Here is a 15,310-nt window from a genome sequence, read left to right as displayed (position 1 = left end):
ATTAATATTGAAACACTTTTGTCTACCAAACTGAAAAAAAAGGAAAGAAAAAGCAGAAGACATCTGAAGACCAACACCCAAGATTGCCTTTTGACTACACATGTACATGTATGATCACATGTATACAAACACATACACAAAAGCTAATTCAACATCTAAAAAATTATATAAAAACAAATATAACATTTGAGATACTAGAGTATGCATGCAGCCATTTGACAGCTTTTACTGCATTATCTAGATCACACTTTCCCAACACAATTTAGTCCAAACTTTTTAGGTCAATTAATAAAATAAAACTTTCACCATGATAGTATTGTCTGTGTGTGTGTGTGTGTCTGTGTGTGTGTCACTGCATAGCTTTTATTGGCCCTGTCATTGCCTTCCCCTGTCCCTTTTTCTCCATTCTTGCTAGTCCTCTGTCTTAACGCCCATAAAATCCCTTTTATGCACACTAGTAACATATACACAATATGTGTATATACTCAGGTCTACAATCTTCATGTGAAAGAAAACATGCAGTATTTTGTCTTTTCCTCCAGTGCCATCTCTTGACTTCCCTTTAGACCTAAATCCTAGTAACATATTTGTGGCTTTTTTTTTTTTTTTTGGTAATTTTGTTTCTAAATCTTGGTTGTGTTTAAACTCTACTTCACTCTTTTTTATTTTATTTTCTCTTTAGCTCCTAAAAGTGCCTTTTATTTTGGAGTTGGAGTCATTTTCCTTTAAGCTTCTTCTTTAGCCTAAATTTTAATATAAATTCTCCAAATTTGTTGGAGTCCAAGAATAAAAAGTAATCAGGTTGTTCTCTGTTCTCTCATTATTATGCGAGGACCATTTCAACTGGAGTCTTGAGACTCCTTTCTGCATTGCTCTCCTAGGAGAAGATGGCTACTGTAATTGGGCAAGGCTTGTCATGCACCATTACTACCCTTAGTGACTGGGAAAGAATGCCTCTTGATGCTCAGCATCGACATCCCTTTACAGCCTGCAAGTGACGGCAAGCAGAGCTCTGTCCTCCCGCTCCACAGTACTGGTGAGATGACTCTGTCTCTAGAAAGATTTGGTACCACATAAATGAAGAATGGCATTGCACCTCTCCACTGTGAACAAGCTTCATGTTTTTTTTTAATTGATATATAATAAGCTTATTAACTGACAGGTAGATACTGTGTGCTATCTTAGGTACATTTCCTGTTGCTGTGGTAAAACACCCTAGCAAATGGACTCGAGTAAGGAAGAGATTCTCTCGACTCATAGTTCAGGGGCCAATGCATCATGGTGGGCAGTCTGGGCAGCAGGAGTTTAAGCAGCTGGTCGCATTGCCTCTGCAGCAGGAAGCAAAGAACCATGACTACAGGTTCGTAGCTAGCTTCCGTCACACGGCCAAGGCAGCAGGATGCGAAGGATTTCTCACTGTGCTCCCAGGTTCCCCCACTTTAAGAGGTATCTTTCTTTCCTCTCACACTGCAGAGTCATCTGAATTTGGTCCATCCGTGGTGATCCACACCACAGTCCCATTTGGAGTGACACACTTGGAGCACAGTGAGGAGGATGTGCAGGAGCTAATCACCCAGCAGCTGGAGACCATTCTGCCAGCTTTGCCTCAGCCTGTTGCTACCAAATGCCAGAAGTGGAGATATTCACAGGTAATCAGAGAACACAGAGGCAAAACAGAGGCCTCGTCTGAGTTGGTCAGTAGCATTGACATCACTGTATTCGCTGCCATTCTCTAGTAGAAGAAATGAATGATGGAATTGTTGACATTCATATGGCTTTGTCCTACGCATGTGAAAATTCTAGAGGTGTCATTGTCACGCTATTTCTGAATGAGATGTTCATGCCATCTTTACCAGTTTTGTCCACATCCCAGCACACCCTGAAATCCTGGGGTTTCTTATAAGGCAAGGCAAGTCATATATCCAAACACAGCTGTTTCTCTAGGGATTTTCCAAATTGACGCTGGCCGTATGGCAGCCACTTTAACTACGCAGAGCTTCGCAGTATATCACGTTAACACAGTGTGCACATTTAGTTTCCACAGTCTTCATTTTTATTGAGTTTCTACTTCAGTTTGAGTGGTGACAGCAAGGTCTTTTGTGAGTAACTCTAGAATACTGAGCTAAGCTGCCTTCCAGGGTAAGATAACCCTGTTTATCATTCTTCTAGGTTAGCCTTAAAGCTCTTAATGCAGAGTAAATCTTGACGTTAACACACACACACACTTTTACTAGAGTTGGAATCCTGTTCACGGAAATATCTCTGGATCTGTAGACTTGGTTGTAAAGTCATTTGGGGGTCAGTGAAGCAAGAGGAAAAGACAGAGACGTGTGTTTTCTCCCCTAAGGTTTCCGAGCCCATTGATTAACAGATTTGTGAGCAGTATTGGTTATCCAAGCCATAAAGCCTTCAGAAAAAGTGGTGTTATGGGAAATCTCAGCAGATTTTGTATGTTTTAAAGGGCTTTCCAAATCAGAGGAAATGGTAAATTACTCACTAAAATATTGCAGCAGGTCTGTGTTTACCCATATCTTCTCAAGTTAAATTATACAGTGAACCTCTGGAGGAAATATTTACTTAAGCATGTCATAGTCACTTTAAAAGACTTTGCTCTTTCTTTTTAAAAGCATTGAAAAAATCTCAATAGCTAATGTCTCTAAATGATACTTATCTCAGTTTTAGGTTAGCTTGAAAAAGAAGCCAGGGGGGAAAAAATCTTGTTATAATTTGAAACTAGGTATAAGTCATTTCACCTATAGTAAATACTCCTTTAAAAGAAAAATAGAGGGTGAAGTTTGTGTGTGTGCTTTTCTCATAAACAATTTATTAATAGACTAAAATTAACTTTTAAATCTACTCATTTTTTACAATTTTACGTAGTGTAGAAATAGCCCTGTCCTAATCATAAAACAACCTATTCAAAGTTGTACAAGATCACAAAGTTTCATCAAAGGATTATTTGGAACACAATGTATATTCAAACTCTTGCAATGGCTTTTATTGCAATTTGGATGTTGAAATCATTGCACTGCATTTTTAACTTTGTAGACATAGATGCCACACTGGCTGCAAAGCCTGAAAGGAGACAAGCTTAAAAGCCTGCATTTCCAACTGTTCACATACTTCTCCAGGATCCTGAACACCAGTCTACAAAGAGAGACATTGTCATTTGCAGTAAACATCTCACCTATTATACACACGACCAATGAAAGGTCAAGTGATTTGAGATAATTTACTTCCTTTCAGCTTATATCTTCAAACAGTACATCCCCAGTGCTTTTCAAAGGTCCATCTTAACCTTTGGGATTTGGTGGAGAAGTGTATTACCTTAGCCTGATCATCATGTATCAGTGTCCTTGTCTCAATTAATCATGTACATTTGTGTGATGGTTAGATATAATACAGCACTAAACTGATAAGAGGAAAAATGTAAACCAGAGACACAAAAGAAAGAGGAGCAGGGAGTTACATTTTCAGTGTGCCCCATTCCCACATTCTGAGCAGAGGTGGTGCTTTTGAGGGGGAAAAAGACCCACTCACATTTCCATCTAGTCTAGGTCCCACCCTGTGTTCCTTTCTTTTTAATCTCTCCTCTCTTCTCTTCCTTCTGTTCTCTACACACCAGCTCGTTTCTTTTCTTCTCTTTCTCTGAAAAACAAAATGCCAGAGCCCTACACACCTTTATATTTTAAAAGTTTCAACAGAATACAGAGCTAGAATCTCTGTCCCAAACAGTGCCATGTGGATTCTCTGTTCTAAACTCTGCAGGATCAATACTTTCTCTCCATCAGTTTCTTTTCTTCCTTTTCTCTTCTTTTGTGACATTTGAACTGTATCTTGGCACTAGGTGCAGGAGAGGGGTGGAGCAGCTAGGCTTAAAGCTGGGCAACTCAAAGGCATGATCTTATTTACTGTCAAAAGTAGACACACAACTGGAATCTCCAAAATTCAAAAGCCATCTAACATGAAATGCTAATGAGGGGGCAGAGCAGTAGCAACTCTCACTAATGACTGGTGGAGACACAAACAAATAGAGCCCTAAGTAGATGGGTTAGTAGGCTTTTTAGAAAACTAGACAGGAAAAAGAGAAGAATGGCTGGCTCAGCAAAGATTATTAAGGTACCGAAAATATTTTGACTCTATAATAGTAAATTACATTATACATGTGTCCTAATCCATAGGCTATGCAATATTAAAGATGAATCTTCATATAAGCTATGGACTTGTATGTTCTTCACTGCTGTGACAAAATACCAATATAAAAGCAGCTTAAAGAAGAGATTTGGGGAGTAGAATAATGGTTTAAGGGGTCATGGTCTATCATGACACAGTAGGTATGGCTACAGGAGCATCAGGTAACTAATCAAATTGTTTCTGCAGATAGGAAGCAGAAAAAAAGATGGATACCAATTCTCAGAACACTTTCTCTTTACCCCCGTTATAGATTCTCGGCCCTTTATAGATCCTCAGCCCCTGTGAAAGTTCAACCCACATTTAAGATGTGTTTCTTCTGCTCAATTAAACCCCTCCGATAAAACCTTCGCAGGCATACCCAAAAATATGTCTCTTAGGCAATTCTAAATCAAGACAATGAAAGATTAACCACCATAGGGTGATGTCAATTTGGATACGTCAGTTTCATTAGCTCACGGGTTTAAAAGCTCAAACAACATGGCACTGGGACCACGAAGGCCCCACTGACTATGTCACCCCATAGTGCATCACCATAGCAAGAGCCGGGCAAGCATGAGAGATTACATGGTGGACCATGAAGCCAGAGTCAGCCGGAAGACTCTGTAAAGACAACTGACCTCTTCCAAGAAGTAGCCCAGGGTCTGATAACTTCAACTCTCCCCAACAGCCCAACCACTCACCACTAGGCTCCATTTCCCCAACCTCCCGCTGCTGCTACACAGGCAATCTCGCCCCCAACACCACGGACCCTTGGAAAACACCCACAAGCCATGTCCACTCCATCACATTCACCTTAAAAGGTGTTCATAAAATATGCATATAGATTTTTCAAACCTCCTAAGTCATATAAACACTGTATTTTAATGGAATTTTGAGTTTGCTAGTGTTAACCCACTATAGTGATAAGAAAACAAACGCTTGGGGAGAAAAAAACTAAGTGACTTCCTTAACTTCTCACAGACAATGATCCCAGAGTGAGCTATAGGTTCATCTGTTGAGTGCTCTTCCCTCCTGGGCAACTAACCACCCACAGGTTCAAAAAAATTAGAGTGTGAACATCTTTGAGAAGGGCTTTGGTAATGTCCATCACAACCTCTCTCCTCTGATTCCCTTGGCAGATTCCTCTCAGATCCCACATAAACTCTTAAGGGAAAGCATCAACAGATTAATGCTCCAGCTACCATCTTTAAAAGATTGGGGCTTATTTGTATGTGGGGAACAGTTTCTCATTTTCCTGTTGTTCTCCATGCCCAGTGCCGTCTCTCGCGTATCCACAAAGGCAAGAGAACACGTTCACTCGCCTAGTCCCCGAGGAATGCCTAGCATGTCACCAGTTTCTGTTCTGAAACCATAGAGACTAGTATCTGCTGAGGGCGCTAAGACTCTAAATTGAATTTTGCCTTAAACAACATAGCGGTACATTTTTGTGGGTGCTGCAAAAGAAGGGAAAAAATGTGTTTGAACAACTTGGCAATTGTTTCTGTGCTTTTCATCTAGGGTTTGGACGAAATTCCTCAACTGCTGGATTTGGGTTTAGCTTAAGAAAGCAGTGGCATATTTTTTTTTAATAGTTCTCAGTTCTTCCATTTTACATCACTTTTTCCTCCATAATTTAAAAGTTTATCCAGTTAATGTAATTTGGTGTTTAGTCCATACAGCATATCATTAAGGATTCTGGAACAAGTTGGTTATTTTCACACTTTCAGCAGAAAATTGTTCACTGAAAATGGCTTTCCACATAACCTGACACAGGACACTCAGTAGTGCAGCTGACCCTGCTACTCTCAGCGCTGTGGTCCTGTGCTTTCCATTATTTCAGTGTCTTCTTTTGGAGACTCCTCAAGCCATTCCTGGTAACTGATTGGTATTTTCTCCATACTTCCTTGGTTTAAAAAAAAAATAGTGGCTTTTCCACCATTTTTCTTTGAGCACTCATGAGTTGCTTATTTATTGTTGTTATTATTATTAGTTGTTGTTGTTGTAGTATTTTGATTTTTCAAGACAGGGTTTATCTGTGTAGACCTGGCTGTCCTGGAACTCATTTTGTAGAGCAGGCTGACCTTGAACACAGAGATCTGCCTGCCTCTGTCTCCCAAGATCTGAAAATAAAGGTGTGCAGCACCATTTATTTTTAAAAATTTCCAAATACCAAAGAAATCAGAAGAATAATTTTAGAGCACAGCAAGATAGTTAGTTGGCAGGTTAGCACTTTTGACAAAATGGATGAATGAATGAACCAGCATGTTAAGTTTACACAGTCAAATTAGTTATCAGTAGAACCATCTTTTGTTACTTCGTCTCTTACTCAGAGGTTGTGTCTCCTCTGCACAGAAGAGAGAGAAAATGACCACCAGCCTAAAGAGATGACAGATAGAATGTGGAAAATAGCTTTTTCTAGCTATACATCTGACAGAGGGTTAATATCTATAATGTACAAAGAACCTCAAAATTAAACACTAACCAACAAATGAGCAACTTCACTGAACAGACAGTTCTCCAAAAAAATACAGATGGCCAGTAAATATTTGAAAAAGTGTTCTTACCATCCTTAGCCATCGAGGAGACACAGATTAAAACTGGTTGGAGATTTCTTCACCTAAGTCAGAATAGCTATCATTAAGGAAACAAATGGCAAGTCCTGGCGAGGATGTAGAGGAAGATGAACCCATACACACAGCTGGTGGGGAACAGAAGAACAATATGACTCGGCCATTCCACTCAGGTTTATACCTGAAGGGCTCTAAGGTAGAATACTACAGAAGAACTTGCACAGCAGTGTTTACTGCTGCATTGTTTACAACTGCTACAAAAGGTGGAACCAGCACAGATGTCTATCAGCAGATGAATGAATAACGAACACGTGGCAAATATACGCAATATAATTTTGTTCAGTCATAAAGAGAAAGCATGACTTTTTTTCTGGAAAATGAAGACAACTGGCTAACATCATGTGAAAGGAATTCCAATGATGTTTCCACAAAATGGTGGAGACAGTAACTTAACTGTGCATCATCTGCCACCAAGTGACATCTGTATTACCAGAAATGGGTTATGTCCTGTGGAACCTTTGGCCAGAGGGGTCCCAGAGATCTCCCAAACATCACAAGTTATTGTCAATATGATTGGTTATCTTTCACAATGACAGTAAGGCCATATGGATGAATACACCACTTAACTATGTCATTGAGCACAAAAAAAAAAAGGACTTCATATTTGCATGTGCTTTCTTTTTGTTATGGTTTCCTATTGTTCAAATTTTTAGTTTTTGTTTTGGGTTTTTTGTTACTATCACTTTCACTTTTTTGGGAAGAGAGAAAAAGAACATGAAGTTGGGTTGAACAAGAAGAATCTGAGAGTGCTGGGGGAAGAAAGTATGATCAAAATCTATTGTGTGAACATTTTAAAGAATAATTTTTAAAATGTAATAAAAAATACATTGATACAACCTACTCAGTCTGAATAATGTTACTTGCATGTGTATGGTTTCAGAGATGACCATTTAGTATTGAGTAAGCAATTCGTGCTCTCTTACCAGGCAGAGACTGTTTCTCCAGCTCTCGGGGTTCTGTGGTTGCCTGTAGTCCTTTGTGTAGCACTGAGGCCTGCTTTACCTCATCCACAGTAGCATGTCTGTTGATGTCATCCTTGGTCAGCTCATGTTTAGGCAAACATGATTATTATGTAATAGCAATTAGTGAAAATGAGGCCATGAATTTGAAAAAGAGCAAAGGGGGTAAATGGGTGTTTTGAAGGGAGGAAAGGGAAGAGGGAAATGTTATGATTACATTATAATCTCAAGAAATGAAACAAATGATTTTTTTTAACTAACAGCAAAGCAAGCACTGTTGCTATAATTTAACAAAACTTTATTTCAGAACGGAAAAAACTAATTTAAAAGAAAGAAAAAGAAACCAGACTCAGAAAGGCTATTATGTTTTCTCTCCTATGTGGACTCTGAATCTAACTTTGTATGTGTATGCGTGTGAGAGAGAGAAAGGTGGAGGGATTAAAAAGAGAAAAGGAGGCAAAGAACTTCAGTAAGAGGCAAGAGAGAAAAGAGAGAATGTTGGAGTACACGTGGCAGCAGAGTGCTCAGTACTGAATTAAGGGAACAAGCAACAGGTGGCACATAAAACGAGGAAGGATAATGAGGAAGGGATTGTATGGTTTCAGTGAAAATAGTCCCCACAGGCTCATATGCTAAAAGCACAATGATGTGTCTCTGTGAAATTCCACAGTGAGCCCTATTACTTTGTATACAAGTAAAAAATAAAGAAAAAGTATATGCACCTGAACTCCAATGCAACATGCAGTTAGAAGTGTTATAGACAGCCTGAAATCTTCCCCTGAACCCAATGTTAGGAACACCTACTACAAATCTACCACTATTATCTGAATAAATCAAGAGCTCTTCAAGACTTCAACTTTAACCTATTCTTGCAGTCAGAGAAATATAATCCAGCAATTAAAAGATGTTAAAAGCAAACTCAGCCTTTACCAATCTCTGTAGAACATTAAAAGGACACACAGCGTCCAACATGAGCCTTTAGAAGCTTCCATCCCTTCAGCCCTTGCAGATACTGCTGGTCCTGGCTAGTTTTATCTCAGGTTGACACAAGCTGAGTTATCAGAGAGCAGGAGCTTCCACTGAGGAAATTCCTTAGTAAGATTGGGATAGAGACAAGGCTGTAGGGCATTATCTTAGTTAGTTAGATTGATGTGGGTGAGCTCAGCCTATTGTGGGTGGGGTGCCTCTTGGGCAGATGGTCCTTGGTTGTATAAGAAAGCAGGCTGAGGAAGCTGGTCAACACTGCCCCATCAATGGCCTCAGCATCAGCTTCTGCCTCCAAATTCCTGCCCTGCTTGAGTTCCAGTCCTGGCTTCCTTCAATGATGGGCTAAGATTTGGAAGTGTAATCCAAATAAACCCTTTCCTCCCATACTTGTTTTTGGTCATGGTGTTTCATCTCAAGCCATAGAAACCCTAATTAAAACAGGACTTGTATAAGATCACTTTGATTATCTCTTTGTACCCTTGACTCTTAATCCTCACAGAGACATACCAACATGTAGTCTTGTCTTCTTTTCTCTTTTCCTCACCCTTCCATTCACATTCCTCATTTTTGACACTGTCCTTTTGTCTCCTCAGACAAGAAAGTATTCACATACTTCAACAGAAAACCCTTATTAGAAGGAAGATGAGAGAAAAGGGAAAAATCTGGACTAATGCAATGGTAGAATTTTCCTTACAGATTTTTATTTGGAAGGCCAAGGCTGAGTGCACAGAATTACATTTATTCTCTCATGAAGATAATTTCTGGTAGGTGATTGTATCTAATTTCAAGACTGAACTGGTAAAAAGCAATCATTTTTTTCTCTTTCATATGCATTTTTCTATTGTTATCTTCATTCTCTTCTTTTTAGTAGGTTGAAAATGCAAGGTGGTTTCATCTCAGGAGGACTGTCTTTTCCTTCAGATTAGTGAGTTACCTTGAGAGCTACATCTACTTTTCAAGTAAAGTGGGCTTTTCATGTCTATAACAAAAGACCACACACAACCAAATTATAAGGAGAAAAGGTTAACTTTTACAGTCGTGGAGAGTCCAGTGCAAGATTGATTAGTTTTACTCTTTCAGATCCAGGGTAAGCAGCACATCATGACAGGAGCATGTGTCAGAACATAACCACTCAATCCAAGAGAGACAAAAAAGAGTAGGAGGAAGGGGCTAGGGACCCATGATCCTCTTCAACAGCATATCTCTGGCCACCTTCCTCTTGATCTCACATTTTAAAGCATCTGCCACTTCTCAATAGAACCTGAAACTCAGTTCTTTAACACCTGGTCTTTGGGTCATGTAAGATCTGATCTATCACATGTTCCAAGCCTGTCACTTGTTCATACTATCATCTGTTGGATTAAGTCTGAAATAATATGTTGTGTTTGATATTTTATAAAGAACAAAAGTCACTGATCTTTTTAATGAAGTAGATTGTCAACTTGATAATTTTATTAAATTTTTAAGTAAAACTTGTAGTTGATAATTACCCAACAGTTTTAGTGTAACCCATAAACTACTTCTGAACATATCACAAATGCTAATTAAGTGTGTGGTTTTTCTAGCATAAATGCTTTGAACAGTAACTGTCAATTTTATTTATCAAAGCACATTATGTGTTTCTCTCCATAATAAAAAAATCACATTGTCTTAACTATTTTGTCACTTGCATTCTGGCTTTTCTTTTACACTTGTGCTTTATTGCTTTATAATTTCTAGATTTTTTGTGTGTTTTGTTTTTGTTTTTCAAGACAAGCTTTCTCTGTGTAGCCTTGGCTGTCCTGGACTTCCTTTGTAAACCAGGCTGGCCTCAAACTCACGGCAATCTGCTTGCCTCTGTCTCCCTGAATGCTGGGATTAAAGACAAGCACCACCATACCTGGCATGATTTCTAGATTTTTAATAATGTGTCACAATTATGATCTTGAAAATCTGAAGTTCTTACCTGTGTTCTATAATGTGCCTATGGGCAAAGAGATAGCAACTCTAAGCATCAGAGTGAAAAATAGCATCTCAACCTGCCCTGTAGAGTTATGGGTCAAGTGAACACAGAGAACACCATGAAACATGTAGTATAGACACTGTATAGAGCAACTTCTCCATCATCACTGATGACTGGTAGTGAAGGCGGGAGGAGATGCCATGGAGGGCCTGTGGAAAAGTAGCCTTTGCTATTGCTTCTTGATTGCCTCTCAGCACATCTCACTTTTCCTTTTATTTTATTTTTTTTAATTCTTTTCTCTTTTGAGAATTTATTTCTTATCATTTCATATACATAAGTAGTTCCAAAGTGGGATGTTTCAGAACTGATTCAGTGCCGGGGCTTTGCCATTTAGCCACAGCCTATGAGGGACTGTTGGACAGCATCAGAACAGGGCGTGTGACTGCAGCAGAATGCTGTTGTCGACCGCTTGTCATTTCTTAAGACTGAAAACTTCCCCGCTCTTTTCCATTCTCCTAAACTAACTTTGCCGTTTGATAATTTAACACATCTGTGACCTGAATCAACATTGACTGGTAGAAAATTATGGCCACAAACCACTCTTGCTTATGTTCATAGATTTTTTTTTTTTTTTTTTTTTTTTTTGCATATTGGGAGAGGTGGATTATGGCATGAGCCAATCTAGCAACAACAGGAAGCCTGGCAAGTGTCATTTTTAAACATTCCATTGAATCATATTCCACGGAACTGGCCACTTACTTCAGTTCCTTATGACAAAGCATCTTATGATATCATTCGAAGAAGTCTCATCCTTGATTTAGAAATGTACAGTCAGAGTTTAATTGAACTTTATAGAGTTAAATATCTCTTTTCACAAAATTCCATAATGTATGAACTATTAAATGTTTGAACACATGTACATTTAATGAAGTCATTTTTTTTCCCCCTCTGGCACTACTGAGACTCACTCTGCCATTTAGTCATTATCACACTTACTCAAAATAACTAAATTATTTTAAATGGTAATACTTCATAGGAAATGTTTTAATGTCTAACGAGAAGAAATTGTCACATATTACATATATGAATATTCATCTGAACCCAGTATTAATACTGGGTGGTAGATTCTATTACACGGGTGTGGACACTCTAGAAGGAGGTCTTGTTCTAGAAGTTTTTCTTTAAAATTAAGGCTTTTTATATATATATATATTTAGAGTAAATCTCAGCGTTATTCTGTAAAACAAGCAGGTTCAGTTAATAACACCTATTTATTCTACATAAGAAATTGCTAATGTATATTCATGTTTTCATTCAATACGCAGTTGAGCTCTACATGGGTGTCATTCATTATACTAGCTTCTGAGGCATCTCTCGTCCTTTGGGGAGTTTCCTTAGAGTCAATCAGAAAGGGTGACCACTAAGCATATAGCCACGGTGAAGTACAGTGTGACACAAAAGCTATGCAGAGTGCTGTTGGGAAGCACAAAGCAGACCTGGGAAAGAAACCCTAAGAACAGCTTCTCGAAACACATCATTTTAGCTGAGTGTCACAGCTAAAATGTGGATGTAGAAGTCGGACAGGAAAAGGCCGTGATAGTAGCACAGTGTTCCAACCATCACACAAACTCCTCCAGAGTTAAGGGAGTGCTTGAGGAGAAGTTCTGTTTCCAGTAAAGTGGGATGTGGCTAGAAAATGGGATGAGACTGTAGAGAGATGCTGAATCCAGTGCTCTGGTTTGTTGTCCTGAGCTGTGTAGACGTTTAGTTCAGGTACAGTTCTGGCCCTGTCCTCAGGTAAGACTACTGCTATGCCACAGTGACCTGTGGCCACAGTCACAAGAATTTAAGCAGAGGCCCCATTTCAGCTCTCCAGTTCCTCGTTCCACTTTTCCTAGCCACCATCTCTTATAATACTTCCTTACCAGGCAGACCATGTCCAACACGTGCTTGCTCTCTCCTCCTGTCTCTCTTCCCTCCCTCCCTCCTCCTCTCCATTCCATTTCCCCTCCCGTCTCAATTTTTTAAGTCACAGAGATCTGTTTATAATTCGCTCCCTCCTTTACCTGCTCTAAGAGGCTTATAATCTCTATTGCATAGGTAAGTGAGCTAAGGATTGGAGAACTCCAGAACCATTACAGTTCTAGGGAGAAAAAAAAAATACTGGAATTCAAATTTAAAAGCTAGTCCTTTTCTATGCTCTTTAACTTCAGATAATGTTTGAGCTCTAGTCTTTCCCCAGTGGTGGCACCTGGTCTTCCTTTCCTGATGTCAGCTACAAGCAATCATAGTTAGCATTCAGACTCTGACTTTAGACCGACCTCGTATACTGTTCACATCTGATAGTCACAGAAGTCCTCATATCAGGAAGTAAACATTAGCTCTGCTTTAAATAAGGAAGCTTGGGTTTCTGATACCTATTGTGCCTGCAGTGACGTAACTAGTACGCAGTGAAACAGAAACTAGTGCACTTCACTTTAGACACAGAGCCCGTGTTTCACATCCTCTCGAGGATGAGCTGAAAATGGACCAGAGACCTAAAACATACAACCTTAAGCTGTAAAATTTCTAACTGAAAACATAGGAGAAAATATGACCTTGAGTTTCATAAGCATTTTTGGATAGAGGGAGTAAAGCACAAACCATTTCTAAAGAAATTAACACATTGCATCTAATGAACACTAAAAACAATATATTTGAAAGACACCATTAGGAGAATGAAAAGACAACTGCCGAATAAAAGAAAATGTTATGAAAGTGCATATCTGATAAAAGACTAGTATCCAAAACGTACAGAGAATCCTTATAAATAAACAGTTTTTTAAAAAACACAAGAGGTTAAATTGCTTAAAAGAAAACAAAAAGATTTGAAGAACATGACACTAAAGAAGATACATTTATTTAACCATAAGGTCAAGAGAATTTTACACGAGAACTATATACGTTGTTGAAAAGGAGCAATGGCCTAAGTGCGCCAAAAATTGCCATGAACTGAAAGATGAAACGTGTAAGAGGCAGCACTACACAAAGTGAGGCGCAAGCCACAGCTTTCTGTGTCCAGATTCCGGCAGCCTGTGCAGAAATGAGAGACCCAGTGTAAGAGATGGGAAGGGTGAGTCAGGAGTGAAGAGGAGATGGTGCTTTGTCCGAGGACCCCAGGCTGGTAGCTCCCAACCACCTGTAATTCATTCGATGCCTCTAGACGCCACCAGCGCTGTTCTTAAACGTGTGTAGGCACAGATTCACACACACAACTAAAAATTGTATAAGTATTATGTTTAGAAAACTGATTCCAGATTTTTCATACACAATTCCAAGTGTCCCCTAAATAGCCCAAAACAATCTTTTGAAAGAAGAGCCAAATTGGAAGACTCGCACTTTTCAGTGTCAAAACTACTACAAAGCTGTAGTTACCCCAAGTCAATGTGGGACTAACAGAAGGATGGGAGTGATCGACACAGCACAAGTCAGAGTCTTGAAACAAACCCACATGTGATCAGCTGACAATCTTCCAAAGGCCATTAAGTGGAGAAAAATAGTCTTACCTGCATGGGCGCTGGACCAGCTGCACCTCCATAGACAAGAGGGTGAAGCTGGCTTCTGCCTCCTACAGGATACCGAAATCCACACAACGAACAGAAAGCACAAATTGCAACATAAAATTCCTAGAAAAAAACACAGAGGTGAATCTTTTGGGCCTTTTGTTTGGCAGTGGTTCTGTAGATATTACAAACACACACATACAACACACACAAACTAAAGCAAACAAAAAATATAAGTTTTAAACCCCTCAGAATTCAAACCTTTGTTTATTCAAGGATTAACCAAAGAGTAAAAGAGACTAGAGAGATGGGTCAGCAGCTGAGAGCACTGGCTGATATTCCGTATGACCCAGGTTCCATTCCCTTCACCCTCATGGTGGCTCACCACCATCCACAACTCCAGGCCTGGGGATCTGACACCCTCGTCTGGCTTCGCGTATACCAGGCATGCACGCAGGTCACAGATGTGCACGCAGGCAAAATACTCATAACATAAAATCATAATAATTTGTAAAATGAGAGAAAAGGTTGATGGGTCACATCTCCAATCAGAATCTACACGAAGACCATATAAAGCGCTCACTCTTATGACTCAGCAGGGGTGGGAAAGCCCAATTTAAAAATGAACAAAGGACCTGAGTTGACATGATGTCAGAGAAATACAGATGAATACATGAAAATGTACTTAACATCATTATTCATTAAGATGGTACATAGCAAGACCACAGTGAGATGAACAATGAATTTGCAATCAGTAAGGCTATGAATTTGTTATCATTAATTAATTATATTAAATAACAGTTTTCCTTGAGAATGGCCATAATTTTTTTAATACAAAACAATGCATATTTGTGAGGATATGGAGAAGTAAAATGCTTGTACTTTTCTGTAATATACACTGGTTCAGGTACTTAAGAAAACACCTGGGTGGTTCCTTAATAAGAGTAAATTATGATCATGTCACTCCACTCAATTAGTTGTAAACTCAAAAAACCCAACTGAATGCATTCAGGCATTTTTGGCAGCAGTACTCGAAAGAGCTAAATTTATAAACAACCTAAGTGTTCACCAACTGAG

The 15,310-nt window shown here is 39.2% G+C and overlaps 1 protein-coding gene across 3 annotated transcripts in view; it reads left to right on the top strand.

Moving 5' to 3' along the window:
• Positions 1 to 15,310, top strand: part of Rnls (renalase, FAD dependent amine oxidase) — a 263,796-nt gene that overhangs the window by 234,594 nt on the left and 13,892 nt on the right. Inside the window, exons 6-7 of one of the 3 annotated variants that reach the window (XM_060388431.1) lie at positions 1,474 to 1,649; positions 3,049 to 3,072. The exons of 1 other annotated variant lie outside the window; for it this stretch is intronic. In XM_060388431.1, coding sequence (XP_060244414.1) covers positions 1,474 to 1,649; positions 3,049 to 3,054 — 182 coding nt within the window. In that variant the 3' untranslated portion in view covers positions 3,055 to 3,072. Of the gene's footprint in view, positions 1 to 1,473; positions 1,650 to 3,048; positions 3,073 to 15,310 lie in introns of those variants that run through there. One more of the 3 variants, XM_060388426.1, reaches the window with a different exon arrangement.

This window comes from Meriones unguiculatus, chromosome 1 (assembly GCF_030254825.1).
Source record: "Meriones unguiculatus strain TT.TT164.6M chromosome 1, Bangor_MerUng_6.1, whole genome shotgun sequence".
NCBI lineage: Eukaryota > Metazoa > Chordata > Mammalia > Rodentia > Muridae > Meriones > Meriones unguiculatus.
The sequence above is the reverse complement of the archived record's forward strand: the minus strand, read 5'-3'. Positions and strand labels throughout refer to the sequence as shown.